At 43.0% G+C, this 16,187-nt stretch overlaps 1 protein-coding gene and 1 pseudogene across 1 annotated transcript; both read left to right on the top strand.

Annotated features, from left to right (window-relative positions):
- Positions 1-4,032: 4,032 nt before the first annotated feature.
- Positions 4,033-6,643, top strand: LOC134016608 (peroxisomal succinyl-coenzyme A thioesterase-like; annotated as a pseudogene).
- A 1,778-nt stretch (positions 6,644-8,421) lies between these two features.
- On the top strand, positions 8,422-15,739 carry LOC134016607 (peroxisomal succinyl-coenzyme A thioesterase-like). The gene is given in 11 exon segments (XM_062455954.1): positions 8,422-8,541; positions 8,543-8,618; positions 8,852-8,951; positions 9,049-9,239; positions 9,451-9,620; positions 11,030-11,149; positions 13,224-13,306; positions 13,404-13,497; positions 13,931-14,011; positions 14,526-14,667; positions 15,612-15,739. Coding segments are annotated over 11 exon segments (1,305 nt in total).
- The last annotated feature ends 448 nt before the right edge of the window (positions 15,740-16,187 follow it).

The raw sequence follows: 16,187 nt of genomic DNA, 5'->3' as shown, positions 1-16,187 counted from the left end.
CATTCGGGAGCATGATTTGAAGAGCTCTAAGCTACTGTCGTGGTTCCCCAAGACAACAAATTTGAGTCCAAATTCAAATCTTACAGTCCAAATCTGATAATCAAGAGTCTTGCAGCAAAGTGTTGAATAATAGGCTTTTATTCCATCAGGTATAATCCAATCACAAAAGCCGTGGTATCCGCGTTGGGTACACACTCGTATATATGCTTGCAGTCTCATCCCCTCTGGATGCGCCACAGCGGTTCACTTGCTGCTGATGGGTTTCTGGTCTCCACCCTCTGTTGTGATTGGCTTACACATTCTCATTCACTTTTTAGGAAATACTTCTGGCGCAACTTCTAATAGGACAACTGACTTATTATTATGTGTTTCTCTTTTGGCTTACCACTCTAATACTCTGGCTTAAGGAAATATTGGTGGTTACAGTTCTCAGTGAGAATATAAAAAAGAGTACAAAACAGTGCAAATATGATACTTCAGTGCTGTTTGTGCAATATATATACTTTCAGTCACATTATTGGTCAATACTGATACATAGGATAAATAAGGAAAATATTCCATACTACACATTGGGGTTATTGCTGTTTTGGTTATATTTATTCATATAACCTTTTATTTATTCATATGCATTTATATAGCCCCTTTATCCAATGCGCTGTACAATTTATGCTTCTCATTCACCCATTCATACACCAGCAGTGATTGGCTGCCATGCAAGGCACCAAACCAGCTCGTCAGGAGCATTCAGGGTTAGGTGTCTTGCTCAGGGACCGCCTGAGCCAATGTCGCCCTTATAACAATGAAAAGAATTGATGTGGTGTGCTAGACAGTACAGCAACATTGTAAGGAATTAGTCAAACAAAACCGTGTGATGCAGCTTCAGCTAAGTCATATCGGGCCAATGACTCAAATTCCCAAGACCAAATGTCCTATTGATGGTGTTGACATCATAACCTGAACATTTTGGGGTGAACATAATATTTATGTAAAAGACAAAGCTGGTAAAGACCTATGGAGTGATATACGAGGCAGAAGAGGAAGAGAGGCAGAGAAAGAGAGGAGAGAAAAGGGGAGAGGGGGAGAGGGTGGGAGTAGAGAGAAGAAATGGCATGACCCAAAGGTCACTGGTGTCATAGTATCCCATGGTCCCCAAAGTACATGGGCCCCAACCCACTGACACACAGGAGATCCCTGGCCGCGCCACATGGTTGGTTTCAGTGTCAATGACCGAAACCCACACTGCCCCCTGCTGGAGAGTTAGGATACCTGTATGATAATCGCATGATACAGCTGAGAGCTGGTCAATCCACTTTCAATTCAATCAGTTCAACATGTAAATGGAAACAATGCCATTAATTTACCAGTGACGGAAGTAACTGAGAATGAATGCTCCAGGTGCAGGAGGTTGGTGTGTGTCAAAGTCACTTAGATCATATTTCTTCCCCATTGCAACATTTGGTCTGAACAACAGCTGAACCTATTGACCACATCAGCAGTTTTTATGCATTTAGTTGCTGCCACAGGATTGGCTGATGAAATATTTGCATTAACAAGCTGGCGTAGAGGTCTACCTAATAAATTGCTGACTGAGTGCATTTCTCTAAGCCACTGTCACACTAAAAAGTCAGCGACTTTCCCATAGCCTGTTACCAAACTGGTCAAACCTTATGCCAATGTTTGATCTTGTTTAGAAAGTCTTTGGACAGGCAAATTAAACAAAGTCCAGCCATGAAGGCCAGTCCGACCTGGGTGCACCGTTCTGCCTCGCTGTTATATTCTGCCAGCCATGCAGTCTTCTGCAAAGTCTCACTCGAGAATTGCATTTGTTTCATTCAGTAAAGAGCGTAATTCTGCCAGCTTGGTGGTCCATAAAAGTTGTAACCAGGGGAATAATATCAGTTATATTATTCGTAGCATTCCTTGTAAATTGTCCTTTAAAATTAAGTTAATTCACGATTGCGTTACAGCGGCACCGAAACGGTGAACGCTTCATATACATTTTTTGATTTTGTAAAATGAAAAATGTCTGCCGTATTACTCCCTCAAATCCTGTTTTGTCACTTGGTCTGAGCTGATTGCAAAGTGATCCTGCACAGAGCTGTCAGGAAAAGGCCGTCTCCATGGTAACTGGGTGTGCCCCACGACCGAGGGAGTCTGCAAATGGGACGCTGAAGTATGGATAGACCATTGTGATGTCACCCTGCTGGTAGAAAACACAGCTCCAATCACAGACGGAGGTGTAACTAACAATGACAACTGTTGATTGGTGGATGCTGCTTCCTGGATGCGTCACTGTTTCAGGTGGTCTTTGTTGGTGTTTGTCGATGCAGTTTGTGATTGAGAGGGCTCCTCTCAGTTTTATATGTGTAGGTTTTTAGCTGCAATTTTGTTGTATCCTTGTATCGCTGCTGCACAGGCTTGGAGGTCATCAGACCTGGAAATTCATCTGCTGGGGTTGGGAAATAAACCTGACTGGGTGGGGCTGTTGTGGTCACTCCTGGCCTGAGAGTGTTGGGAGGTGGGTGCGTTGGTGACTGCAGAGATCAAGCATTTTTATTATTACGCATCAGAAAATGAATACTACGTCTGTTTTCATCTGGTTCATAGACCTTTTATTTATTTATTTATTTTTTACTTGCTTTATAAAGACCTGTTTGTTAAAAATAATTTAATATAAAAAAAAAAAACGTCACACCGTCTACATGACATCAAGCTGCCATTAAATGCGAGGACACACTGGTGTTTTATAGCACAAGTATGAAATGTTATACTACAGGGTATGACCAAAGTACAAGATCCTGCATTTTAACATATATTTTGAAAATATTTTTAGTAGTTTTACAATTATTCTGGAGTACAAGGCTGCAAAGGTCATGGTTTTCCCTTTTTACCTCCAACTGTGTGAAACATAAACACACTGAACTCCTTTTCACCCACAGAACTGCCGCTCACTAAAGCGTTTTTCGCATCATTCTCTGTAAACTGTAGGGTCTGTTGTGTGTGTCAAAATCCCAGGAGGTCACGCAGTTTCTGTGATGCTTTTCCTGTGACACCCTGTCTGCCAACCGGTAGACCGGTTTACCAAATAGTGATCATTGAGTGTTTTCTAGGATTTATCATATAATTTGATTGCATGATTCAGGCCTGGTCCTGGCTTGAAGAACTTAAATTATTTACACACAGACACACAGACACACACACACACACACACACACACACACACACACCTTGGACTTTAGACATTATAGGCATTTGGCAGACGCTCTTATCCAGAGTGACGTACAGTCCCCCCAATCCTCCCTGGGGTAATGCAGGGTTAAGGGCTTTGCTCAATGGCCCAATGGCTGTGCGGATCTTATTGTGGCTGCGCTGGGATTCGATTCTTAACCACTGCGCTACATCATACTCAGCATCATACTTGCAAATTAACGGTCTGCAATTTCAGCAGAATGAATAAGCCCCTCCTTCATTTCCTATATAAGCATAAGAACGTATGCCTGGCAAACGTAGACGGAGTTAATCGATTGAACGTTTCAGTATCCTTTTTTAACCGTCAAAATGAAATAGATACTGTATAATTGATTCAGGATGAAGTTATTAAAACTTGTGCAACTGCCATAGTAGCTACGTTATTGCGCCAGTCGTAGTAGTAGAAGTTTTTACGAGTGATGGTTGCGATCCACCTCAATACGTTGCTAGAACGACTTGGTTTACCTTAAGTCGTACAGCGTGGCAGTGTCAGAAAAACGTTAGCAGCTGATTGTTATGTGAAGTTATGGGTCATTCCTAAATGTATTTAAACATTTCCCAGGTTGCATTTTCATTGTCTGCATTTTATTTGTTATAACTCGAATTCTGATTATACAGTACGTTTGTAATCAAGAAACTTTGCGAATTTGTATTAGACTGGTAATGTCGTCTTTACCTTGCTCTAACATACTAACCAGACGTTGTAGACGTAGGTTAGGGTACAATATTCACGAGGTCACATGTTTTACGTGTATCGACGTTTCGTTTAGTATTACAAGAAATATGTCTGAGAACAATATGAGCGCCTTGCTGTCCGTCAGTCCGTCCAGGGGACTAGTGGATGAAAAGTTCCGAGTGGTTGTGCAGAATTTGTCCCACGGACAAGACGTCACTCTGCACTCCCTTGTGCGCTCTGAGGATAACGACCTCTGGCAGGCTTTTGGACATTATGTCAGCGATGATGAAGAACCGTGAAAGGTTTTTCACTGATTTCTCCGCTTTATCGCACCTTGCAATTTACGTGTTTGCGCAGTATTCTGAGCAGCTCTTTATTATTACGTCGACAGTTATTTCATTACTGTATGTGATGTTGTCAAATGCTGCTCTATAATTTATACTGGAATCAGTGGCAAGCACTGATTTGTTACCAACCTCCAACTCTTTCCTGTTAAGTCCTGCTTGTTTTGAGGTTCAGTGTGTTTTGTTCGTAGTTGCAGAACATGTGTGTGTGGGAGGATCGTACCAGGGCATGGAGCCCATGGGTCTGTTCTGGAGCATGAAGCCAGTGCCTGGGAGTAGAACAGGACTCAGGTTAGCACCCTCACCTGTAATTTGGCCAGTAAACAGTTAATTACCCAAAGGAATCAGATGCATCAGGAACATTCAAGGTGTTTTGAACACTCCTCAGGTTGCGGAAGAAGGATCTCAGCACCCCGATGTTGGTGCACATCTCCGTGTACTGTGGCCACATCAGCCAGGGGTTCAGAGAGACGAAGGCGTTGGCTTGTGCTGTCGCCGAGCGCTGGTACATGGCACCGGGCGTCCGCAGGGTAGAGGTCACAGAGGGCGGGGTCAGAGCAACACTCTTCCTGCCTCCAGGTGATTGCAACACTGATATGCCAATGTTTGATCTTGTTTAGAAAGTCTTTGGACAGGCAAATTAAACAAAGTCCAGCCATGAAGGCCAGTCCGACCTGGGTGCACCCGTTCTGCCTCGCTGTTATATTCTGCCAGCCATGCAGTCTTCTGCAGCTATGCAGTATGTGAGTGCGTGTGTGCACCAGACAGGTAAATGTGTTATTCTCTTTGAGGTTCTGGACCTTTCCCTGGAATTTTGGACAAGTGGGGAGGGGGTGGAGGCTTAGTGGAGTACCGTGCCGCCTGGTTTGCATCACATGGGTACGTTTCCATGGCACTGGAGTACATGTCACCAAAGGCCTTGTCAGACCCCTCTAGACAAGTTGGAAAACAGTACTTTGAGGTACATGATAACTTATTATTTATTTCGTTTTTCATTTAAGCTTTATTTAACCAGGCAGAATCCAGTTGAGATTTAAAGTCTCTTTTAGGAGGAGAGACCTGGCTGAGAGGACGGCTGTATATGCACAGAAAAATGATTTCATGTTTACATGCATACGTATATACAGTCCCCTCCAAAAGTACTGTGTCGTGAGCCACGGACCCCTTGCCGAGCTCAGACCTCACGTTCCCACGAGCAGTACCTCACCATGAGGTGTCTCGGGGACGAACTCAAGTACTCCGAACGTCCTGGAGCCATGGTAAGTTCTACTGAACTTCCAGCCAGTCTCGAAGTGAAGGGTGTGATGCAAATCTGGTAATCGATGTCCTGTATTCAATGTATTCCTCTAAAGACTCTTTATCACATATGATTATAGTAAGATGTACTTTATTATAATCAATTCAAAGAATAGAGTTATACAGATTACAGTGTACATATCATCTTTTGCAGTTTGCTAATCACATGCAAGTTACATATACCCCTCTAGCTCTTTCTAATTTACCTTTCCACCATGATGTTTAAAAATCAAGGTACACCCCTCCAATATCCATCCTCTTTGGCCTTAGCCTTATCCTATAGCTCCCCCTTCTTGACGTTTAAAAAGAAACTATTTCTAGAATATTATATTTATCTAACTATGATAACTTCTCTACATTTTTCTACCTTATATAGTACCTTAATGAGACATAAAAGATATTAAAATAAAAGGAAACTTATAATGTGTTACCTTTCCTACTTCCTTCCTACCAAGTAATATAGATTATAATTACCCACTCCAGCTTGGTTATAGTTGTTCTGCGTGGCTCTTTCTTCAGCTGAGTCCTCACCGCGTACGTCACTCCTCTCTCCATATCCATATCCTGGAGTGGCGCGCAGAGTGAGCGCGCCACTCCAGCTTGACTACAGCTGTCTTGCGTTGCTCTCTCTTCAACAGCCCTAAGATCCCATCCTAAGGTCTAAATGCTTATTCCTTATATATCTTTTTTGCATACAAAAGTGTACCTTTTTTGATAAGAAATGTCCCCCAATATGTCAAGCGGGAAGACATTTATCTCTTATGTAACTTGTTTTTTAATGATCATATTAATTATTTCTGGTTTTTCCAATTGTCATTTTCTCATACCTCAAAGAAATTCCCCCAATATTTTATTTCATGTGCCCCTCCAGTTTGGGAATTTCCACCATCTTAATCTACGAGTGGAAAAACACTAGCTCTTATGTAATTTTTAATGAACCTATTCATCACTGGTATTTGTCTCCCTGTCATAATCTCTCCTTGGACTCTCTCCAAACTTTGACTTCATACAAGCCAGAAGTTAGTGCCCTCCACCATCTCAACACACTCTTCAGGTGCCCCTCTCAGCGGCGCCTTAAGGGATCTACAAAGGACATCCAGCCAATAGCTGAGTGTAAATCATCCACCAACTCTTCTATAGTCAGTCCTTTGAATCTATCCGATAAATTATTTGTGCTATAATCAGGAAGGCCCTTGAAGCCTCTTAATTTTCTTTTGGTATTGACATCCCTTCCGTTTTCCTTTTTTTTTTTTCTTTAGCCAGGCATTGTGCCCCTCCCCTGTAGGGTTGGGGTATTCTCAGTCAGAACTTTAACCTTGCTCTTTAAAACCCTGAATCTAAGTCCTCTGACTTCAGACTCCTCAGTATCCATATACGGTTGTACATTTATCTTGTACCACATATTTTTCTTCTTACGGGCGTTCTTACTACCACCTCGATGGCGTGTGCGAGGGGTTAACAATGCATTCCTTCTGAACCCATCCCCCGTCAATCTCTCATCAGGGGGGCCTAGGGCCGGGTCCTCGACAACTGGAACAGCAAGGCCAATTCCTTCGTTTTTGCAATACAGTGAATACATCTGCGGTCCAGATAAAAAGATGAACATGTGACAAGAGCTCAGAATTTCAGCTTTTATTTCCTGGTATTTATACCTAGATGTGTTAAACTACTTATAACATAGCACCTTTGGTATCAGGCCACCCAATTTTTTGGTGAGCAAAAGTATTTTAATAGAGACTATTTAAGTAAAAGAAAGTAAATAACACTTAATATTTGTAGGCATATCCCTTGCTTGCAATAAGTGCATCAACCCTGCGACCCATGGACATCACCAAACTGTTGAGTTTGGACGCATTTCTCAGAATGTTTCTCCATAATTTGGCAGTCAGCAGCCATGCAAGCCCAAGCAATGACACTTTCTCCACCGTGTTTCACAGATGAGCTTGTATGTTTTGAATCCTGAGCAGGTCCCTTCTTTCTCTTCACTTTGACCTTTTCATCACTTTGGAAGTTAATCTTGGTCTCATGAGTCCATAAAACTTTGTTGCAGAATGTTTGTGGCTCATGTCTTTACTTGTTTGCAAACTGTTCTCAGCTGTAATTGTAATCTATATTGCTGCTCTCTATGTTGTTTAATAAATCTAGATGAAAATACCAGGAAATAAAAGCTGAAATTTGGATCTGTCATCCGATATACTTTGGACCTGGAACTCAATTGTCTTCGGTGTATAGCTAAAACAAAGGAATTGACCTTGCCGTTCCAATAATTTTGGGAGGGGGATGTGTGTGTCATCTCCCCACTGGAGAATATGATGTGCTTAAATGTTTCTGGGCCAGGCTGCAAATGTTAGCAACGTTAGCCACATTTCCTAGCAAGCAAAGAGCGGCATGCATTGTTAACATTGATTCTTTTGATCTATAAAAATCTATTAAAACCTGTCTGATTGTTTTCTTCATCTGGCAACGTAGTATTCAGGAGCAAGACAACAAATTTGAGTCCAAATTCAAACTCAAACTCAAATTCAAACCTTACAGTCCAAATCTGATAATCAAAAGTCTTGCAGCAAAGTGTTGAATAATAGGCTTTTATTCCATCAGGTATAATCCAATCACAAAAGCCGTGGGATCCGCGTTACAACGCAACGGTCCATTGGGTACACACTCTTATATATGCTTGCAGTCTCATCCCCTCTGAATGCGCCACAGCGGTTCACTTGCTGCTGATGGGTTTCTACTCTCCACCCCTCTGTTTGTATTCAACTGGGAATGGAGTATTTTAGACGTAGGTTAGGGTACAATGTTCACGAGGTCACGTGTTTTATGTGTATCGACGGCTCGTTTGGTATTACAAGAAATATGTCAGAGAAGAATATGAGCGCCATGCTGTCCGTCAGTCCGTCCAGGGGACTAGTGGATGAAAAGTTCCGAGTGGTTGTGCAGAATTTGTCCCACGGACAAGACGTCACTCTGCACTCCCCTACTGCGCTCTGAGGATGACGACCTCTGGCAGGCTTTTGGACATTATGTCAGCGATGATGAAGGAACCGTGAAAGGTTTTTCACTGATTTCTCCGCTTTATCGCACCTTGCAATTTACGTGTTTGCGCAGTATTCTGAGCAGCTCTTTATTATTACGTCGACAGTTATTTCATTACTGTATGTGATGTTGTCAAATGCTGCTCTATAATTTATACTGGAATCAGTGGCAAGCACTGATTTGTTACCAACCTCCAACTCTTTCCTGTTAAGTCCTGCTTGTTTTGAGGTTCAGTGTGTTTTGTTCGTAGTTGCAGAACATGTGTGTGTGGGAGGATCGTACCAGGGCATGGAGCCCATGGGTCTGCTCTGGAGCATGAAGCCAGTGCCTGGGAGTAGAACAGGACTCAGGTTAGCACCCTCACCTGTAATTTGGCCAGTAAACAGTTAATTACCCAAAGGAATCAGATGCATCAGGAACATTCAAGGTGTTTTGAACACTCCTCAGGTTGCGGAAGAAGGATCTCAGCACCCCGATGTTGGTGCACATCTCCGTGTACTGTGGCCACATCAGCCAGGGGTTCAGAGAGACGAAGGCGTTGGCTTGTGCCGTCGCCGAGCGCTGGTACATGGCACCGGGCATCCGCAGGGTAGAGGTCACAGAGGGCGGGGTCAGAGCAACACTCTTCCTGCCTCCAGGTGATTGCAACACTGATATGCCAATGTTTGATCTTGTTTAGAAAGTCTTTGGACAGGCAAATTAAACAAAGTCCAGCCATGAAGGCCAGTCCGACCTGGGTGCACCGTTCTGCCTCGCTGTTATATTCTGCCAGCCATGCAGTCTTCTGCAGCTATGCAGTATGTGAGTGCGTGTGTGCACCAGACAGGTAAATGTGTTGTTCTCTTTGAGGTTCTGGACCTTTCCCTGGAATTTTGGACATGTGGGGAGGGGGTGGAGGCTTAGTGGAGTACCGTGCCGCCCTGCTTGCATCACATGGGTACGTTTCCATGGCACTGGAGTACATGTCACCAAAGGCCTTGTCAGACCCCTCTAGACAAGTTGGAAAACAGTACTTTGAGGTACATGATAACTTATTATTTATTTCGTTTTTCATTTAAGCTTTATTTAACCAGGCAGAATCCAGTTGAGATGTAAAGTCTCTTTTAGGAGGAGAGACCTGGCTGAGAGGACGGCTGTATATGCACAGAAAAATGATTTCATGTTTACATTCATACGTATATACAGTCCCCTCCAAAAGTACTGGAACAGCGGGGCCAATTCCTTTGCTTTTGCCATACAGTGAATACATCTGCGGTCCAGATAAAAAGATGAACATGTGACAAGAGCTCAGAATTTCAGCTTTTATTTCCTGGTATTTATACCTAGATGTGTTAAACTACTTAGAACAAAGAACCTTTGGTATCAGGCCACCCAATTTTTTGGTGAGCAAAAGTATTTTAATAGAGACTATTTAAGTAAAAGAAAGTAAATAACACTTAATATTTGTAGGCATATCCCTTGCTTGCAGTAAGTGCACCAACCCTGAGACCCATGGACATCACCAAACTGTTGAGTTTGGACGCATTTCTCAGAATGTTTCTCCATAATTTGGCAGTCAGCAGCCATGCAAGCCCAAGCAATGACACCTCCTCCACCGTGTTTCACAGATGAGCTTGTATGTTTTGAATCATGAGCAGGTCCCTTCTTTCTCTTCACTTTGGCCTTTTCATCACTTTGGAAGTTAATCTTAATGATGAGTTAGTCTCATCAGTCCATAAAACTTTGTTGCAGAATGTTTGTGGCTCATGTCTTTACTTGTTTGCAAACTGTTATCAGCTGTAATTGTAATCTATATTGCTGCTCTCTACGTTGTTTAATAAATCTAGATGAAAATACCAGGAAATAAAAGCTGAATTTTTTTTTTTTTTAATTATTATATATATATATATATATTTTTTTTTATCCGATTTTTTTCCCTTTTTCTCCCAATTTGGTAGCGAATTGGACCCTGTCTGATTCAATTAGAGCTAGTATTAGATACACCGCCCACACCCCGTCCCTCGGCGGCCAACGGGAGAGCGACACGCCTTCTTCAAGCCGTCTCGCCTACCTAGTTGGAACCGTGAGTCCGAGGCGCCCGAGGTGCTTGTTTGTGCGGCGATCTACTAACCCTGCCAAGTCCCTCCCTCTGGAGCAGCGAGCCAATTATTGCTGCTCCACGTGAGCCGGCCAAACTTGGCTTTTGGCAGGACCGAGAATCGAACCCCGGTCCCCGGTGTGCAACTTAGCCTGTTGCGCCACCGCGGCTCCCTATAAAAGCTGAAATTTGGATCTGTCATCCGATGTACTTTGGACCTGGAACTCAATTGTCTTCGGTGTTTAGCAAAAACAAAGGAATTGACCTTGCCGTTCCAATAATTTTGGGAGGGGGATGTGTGTGTCATCTCCCCACTGGAGAATATGATGTGCTTAAATGTTTCTGGGCCAGGCTGCATTCACCATTCTGAAGGAGCATCCCCAGGTGTGCAGTGACCGGGTCGCCATGTTTGGACTGTCCTTTGGCACCTCCGTTGTCCTGTCGATGGCGGTGTACTCGTCCGTGATCCAGGTGAGAGAACATTGTCAGTGTAGAGAAATGGCACTCTGAAATGCGTTCTGCAAAACCTATGTTGAGGAAATATTTTTGTCGCTTTTCCTCCCCGTTCCTTTTACGTGGGTGAAGTTGTATTGGCAGCAATGATGTTGAAGAAGCACTCAGTCAATAGTTGTTCATTACAAATCCATCCATCCATCCATTATCTGAACCCGCTTATCCTGATCAGGGTCGCAGGGGGGCTGGAGCCTATCCCAGCATACATTGGGCGAAAGGCAGGAATACACCCTGGACAGGTCGCCAGTCCATCACAGGGCACACACACCATTCACTCACACACTCATACCTATGGGCAATTTAGACTCTCCAATCAGCCTAACGTGCATGTCTTTGGACTGTGGGAGGAAACCGGAGTACCCGGAGGAAACCCACGCAGACACGGGGAGAACATGCAAACTCCGCACAGAGAGGCCCCGGCCGACGGGGATTCGAACCCAGGACCTCCTTGCTGTGAGGCGGCAGTGCTACCCACTGCACCATCCGTGCCGCCTTCATTACAAATCTTTAGTTTAAAATAAAACAGATTAATCTGGGGAATCTGTGTGCTCTTTACAAGAAGCTTCAAGAGACCAGAGAATTCCAAAGTAACAGTAGGAAGTATCCTAGTCTTTATACAATAAAGCTAACCAATCATTTGTCATATAACATCACATTGTCTCTCTTAACCCGCCTTAATATTTTCTGTCACTCTATGAAAGCTGAGCTGTCTTAACCTTTTGCCTCTGTAATGACGCAGGCAAACTGGCTGGTGATCACTAACTCGGAACATTTCTCTGCAAAGACCCACATTGCTTGACCTGCATCACTTAGTCAAAACAGGTCGTATCCAATGGCATGGTTTTTAAACACCTGATTAAGTGTTCTCTGCACTTTCATGAAACAAACTCTCTACTTTGCAGCTCAATGTGTTTGAACAGACACACAGTTCTAATTACTCATGCTGACTTATTCACTTATTCTCAATTCTAACCATTTCACAGTTTTAATAAAAGCATTTAAATCAACCTTCATCATTATTCCAAGCATTCCTGGTTTTCAATAAAAGCATTTTGATCAAACTTCAACATTCCCCCCTTTGAGACCAATAGGTCTCACATTCTTGAGAGTTAACTTTAACTTTTCACTCTTTTATGAATTATTTTAGCATCGCAAATTCATTAGCTATCAATAACATCAATCATTTCATCTATCAATTACATTAATAATTTTATATTTCACTCATAGTTTTTAAATAAGCATAAGAGAAATATGAGAATAACATCAGTTCTTGTCCCATGATCTTCAAATCCGTTGGCATTAGTAGGATTGTTGGCCTGAGGAGAGGTTACTAGCACATCACTCAGCCGTCACGATCAGGCCTATTTATTTATTGTTACCTCTATGTGTCAGTGCATCTAATCTATCAAAGGCCTTCAAATGTCAGGAGGTTGTTTCCTATCCTGTGTTTTAGTCATCATCGTCCGTAAGTCTTCATGTTTGTCTCTATATGCTGCATCTTACATGTTTGTATGGTTTTCTGTTTTATGACAATACTTACTCATAATCCTAATTGAAGCAGTGCCTTTCATCATCGTCACATTCACTTGGATTTTTTATCGAGTTATCGATAATTAGACAAGAATCGGGAAAATAAAATTGTGAGTATCACTAAGACTGGTGCTATTAAATTCCCTAACCAAGGGCCTACGCTATCAAACCTATTTTCAATCTGATAATGAGTCTGTCATGTGGTACCTTATCAAATACCTTTTGGAAATCTAAATGTATGTCATAAACCCTGCTACCATCAAAGCACTTGGTAGCTTCCTCAAAAAATGTGAAAGCCATGTTGGCTATCCCTTAAGATGTTATTACATTGAAGCCAAATGCATTTTAATGACATTTAATTTGGGTTTTGTGAAGGTTTTTTTTTTTTTTTTTCTTTGAAAGGGTTTTTCATGCGACACCTTGCCTGGCGGCACACCGGTTAGGAAACGCTGAAATACGCCGCATATCAGATGCTACACCCCACCTGCTCTTTCTCTCCCAGCCCAGGTGCCTAGTATGTGTGAGCGGAAGCCACGTGCAGCCACTGCGGGGATCTGTGGCTGACGTCTTTAAGGATTTTGAGAAGTGAGTGTCACCCTGCAGCTCTGTGTGGCGAAAGTGATCTGCAGTGTATCGTTCATTCATTCATTCATTCATTAATTTCATTTTATTTTGTTTTCAGAGATGCCCACAAGGTCCGTTATGATGAGGAGCATCGAGTGATCTCGCGAGATCTTCTCTTGCCGATACCCTCCGACCCCAGCAAGAAGGTTGCTGTGAGTAAATATAAACTCTCTCTGCCTCATTGTTTATACACAGTGATATGCACACCCCATTCTGTCCGTTCTGATTGGCTGGTGAGTGTTGTGCTGTAGATCACTCTTCCCATTCTGATTGGCTGGTGAGTGTTGTGCTGTAGATCACTCTTCTCATTCTGATTGGCTGGTGAGTGTTGTGCTGTAGATCTCTCTGCCCATTCTGATTGGCTTGTGAGTGTGGTGCTGTAGATCCCTCTGCCCATTCTGATTGGCTTGTGAGTGTTGTGCTGTAGATCACTCTTCCCATTCTGATTGGCTGGTGATTGTTGTGCTGTAGATCACTCTTCTCATTCTGATTGGCTGGTGAGTGTTGTGCTGTAGATCCCTCTGCCCATTCTGATTGGCTTGTGAGTGTGGTGCTTTAGTCACTGTTGGTTGTTGTGATCTTCAGGTGGGGCAGTTACAGTGTCCTCTGCTGTTGATCGTGGGTGAAGATGATCAGAGCTGCCCAGTCGCTGAGTCGGCTGAAGACGTGAGTCTGTCTGTCCCGCTCTCTATACCGCTGTCTGTACCGATGTCTGTGCTTCTGTCTTTACATACCAGTCTGTACATTCAGTGGTGGAGCTAGCCTTTCATATGTATGGGTGTAAGGCAAGATGAGATACACCGATCAGCCACAACATTAAAACCACCTGTTTAAACCAGTTTTTTCATGATTAAAAATGCTTTAAACTGTATAAACTTGTCTATAAACACTTAATATGTCATGAGTTGTTATGCTTACTTGTATAACTTTTTAACGCATACAATAGACAATGCTATTTGAAAACATTTATTCAACAATGTGTTTCATGAATCATTCAAAGATAGTATCGATGTTCGGGTACTCCATTGCTGCTAATTCCCCGTCTGTGCACCATGTGATTTATAAATCTGCACTGAGACCCCAAAAAAACGTTTTAGCACACACGTATAAGCACACACAGACACACACAGGTCAGTTTTACTCTGCCAGTTGCTGTGTGTGAACAAAGCGTTTCCTCCAGATGGAGAAGATGATGGAGGAGGCTGGAAACGGTCATCTGTTGACCATCCTCTCCTACCCTGGGGCGGGACACCTGATTGAGCCCCCCTACACCCCGCACATTGCCTCTAGCAACTTTATGGTTGCTGCATCAGGAGGAAAAGGTACAGAACAGTATATGATATGTCAGATGTGGGGTAAGGAACCTGTAGACTTTATATTCATGTCTGCACAATATGTGGGGTAAGGAGGAACCTGATGATGATCTTCTGTCATGTAGACCAAATGACTTCAGTGTGGTAATAACTATTGTACTCGCGGTATTGCGGTTTTTTCAGCTTTAGGTGCCAAAAAGGATAATTCTCTGTCTGTTTGTTCATTTGTTCATCACGATGTAGTATTATGTGTCTGCCACAAGGGGGTGCCTCAGTTCCATTTGACCTCTGGTATTACACATTTATATTTACATTTACATTTTAGTCATTTTGCAGACGCTTTTAATCCAAAGCGACACTATTTTATACACTCAGTGAGCACTTCATTAGGTATTTATTTGACTCATTTTACTAGACTTTACTTTTATTAGACTTCTGCTGCTGTAACCTATCCACTTAAGAGTTATAATGCGTTGTGTGTTCAGAGATGCTCTTCTGCATACCACTGCTGTAATGTGTGGTTATTTGCGTTACTGTCACTAAATCAGTTGGTGCAACCAGTTTACATTAAGTCATGGCGTAACTCTGAATTTACGTTAAAACTAGCCTAAATTTGAACTTACGTTATACTGGGGCAAGAGGCTGCAGGTTGCCACTTTATTTAATTGCCAAGAAGGCTGTGGCTAACAACAGGCAAATCATTGACACCACTTCTGCAACCTGATGTTAAAACTGAAACTGAGTAATACTTTCAGGTGATTGAGTTGGATCATCTGCCCAATGTGTAACCACACTGGAGAACTGGAGTTTGCTGGCATTAATTATTAAAATACTGAAATTGCAATTATCTATGATTGGCTCCGCCCACATACCTATGACACATTGGGAGTTTTAATATCACAGCAAATCCACTTATTTCAAATAATGACCTTCTTCTCTTGTTTGCTTCACAGTGGTGGCTCTCTGGGGAGGGGAGGTCAGAGCGCACTCTAGTGCCCAGGAGGACTCCTGGCACAGAATCTTGGCCTTCCTGGAGCAGCACCTGTACGGCCCAGACCTGAAAACCCCCGGGGCCCTGTGACCCCGTGCAGGAGGACCATCTCCGTCCACCGTCCCCCTCCTGGCTACTCCGCTCTCAGGCCACCCAGGGGCATCCATTCCTGGTGCAGCGGTTTTCATAAACCTTTTAATTCACTTTTTAGTTTCCCCTAAATGTCAACAGATTATAATGGGGTTAATTAAGGTAGCCATGTACATGAAAGGGGCACATGGCCCCATATTCCAGCTTTATCTTACTGTTTCTTTACAGTCTACCACAACCAATTAAAGCATGTGCTGCTTCCTTTGTCTGCCTAAAAATGTAGACATTTCAGCCGACAAGAACTCAACATCCAACTTGAGAAAATGTGGCGGTTTTTGTTGTGGCATGTGATAATTAGACGTTAGCCACGTTTGCTACCAAGCATGGGGAATGTCATCCGTCCATCCATCCATTATCCAAACCCGCTGTCGTGTCAAGGAAACGACAG

Source organism: Osmerus eperlanus, unplaced genomic scaffold (genome assembly GCF_963692335.1).
Source record: "Osmerus eperlanus unplaced genomic scaffold, fOsmEpe2.1 SCAFFOLD_247, whole genome shotgun sequence".
In the NCBI taxonomy this organism is placed as follows: domain Eukaryota; kingdom Metazoa; phylum Chordata; class Actinopteri; order Osmeriformes; family Osmeridae; genus Osmerus; species Osmerus eperlanus.
Note: the sequence above shows the minus strand (reverse complement) of the source record. Positions and strands in the feature narration are given on the sequence as shown.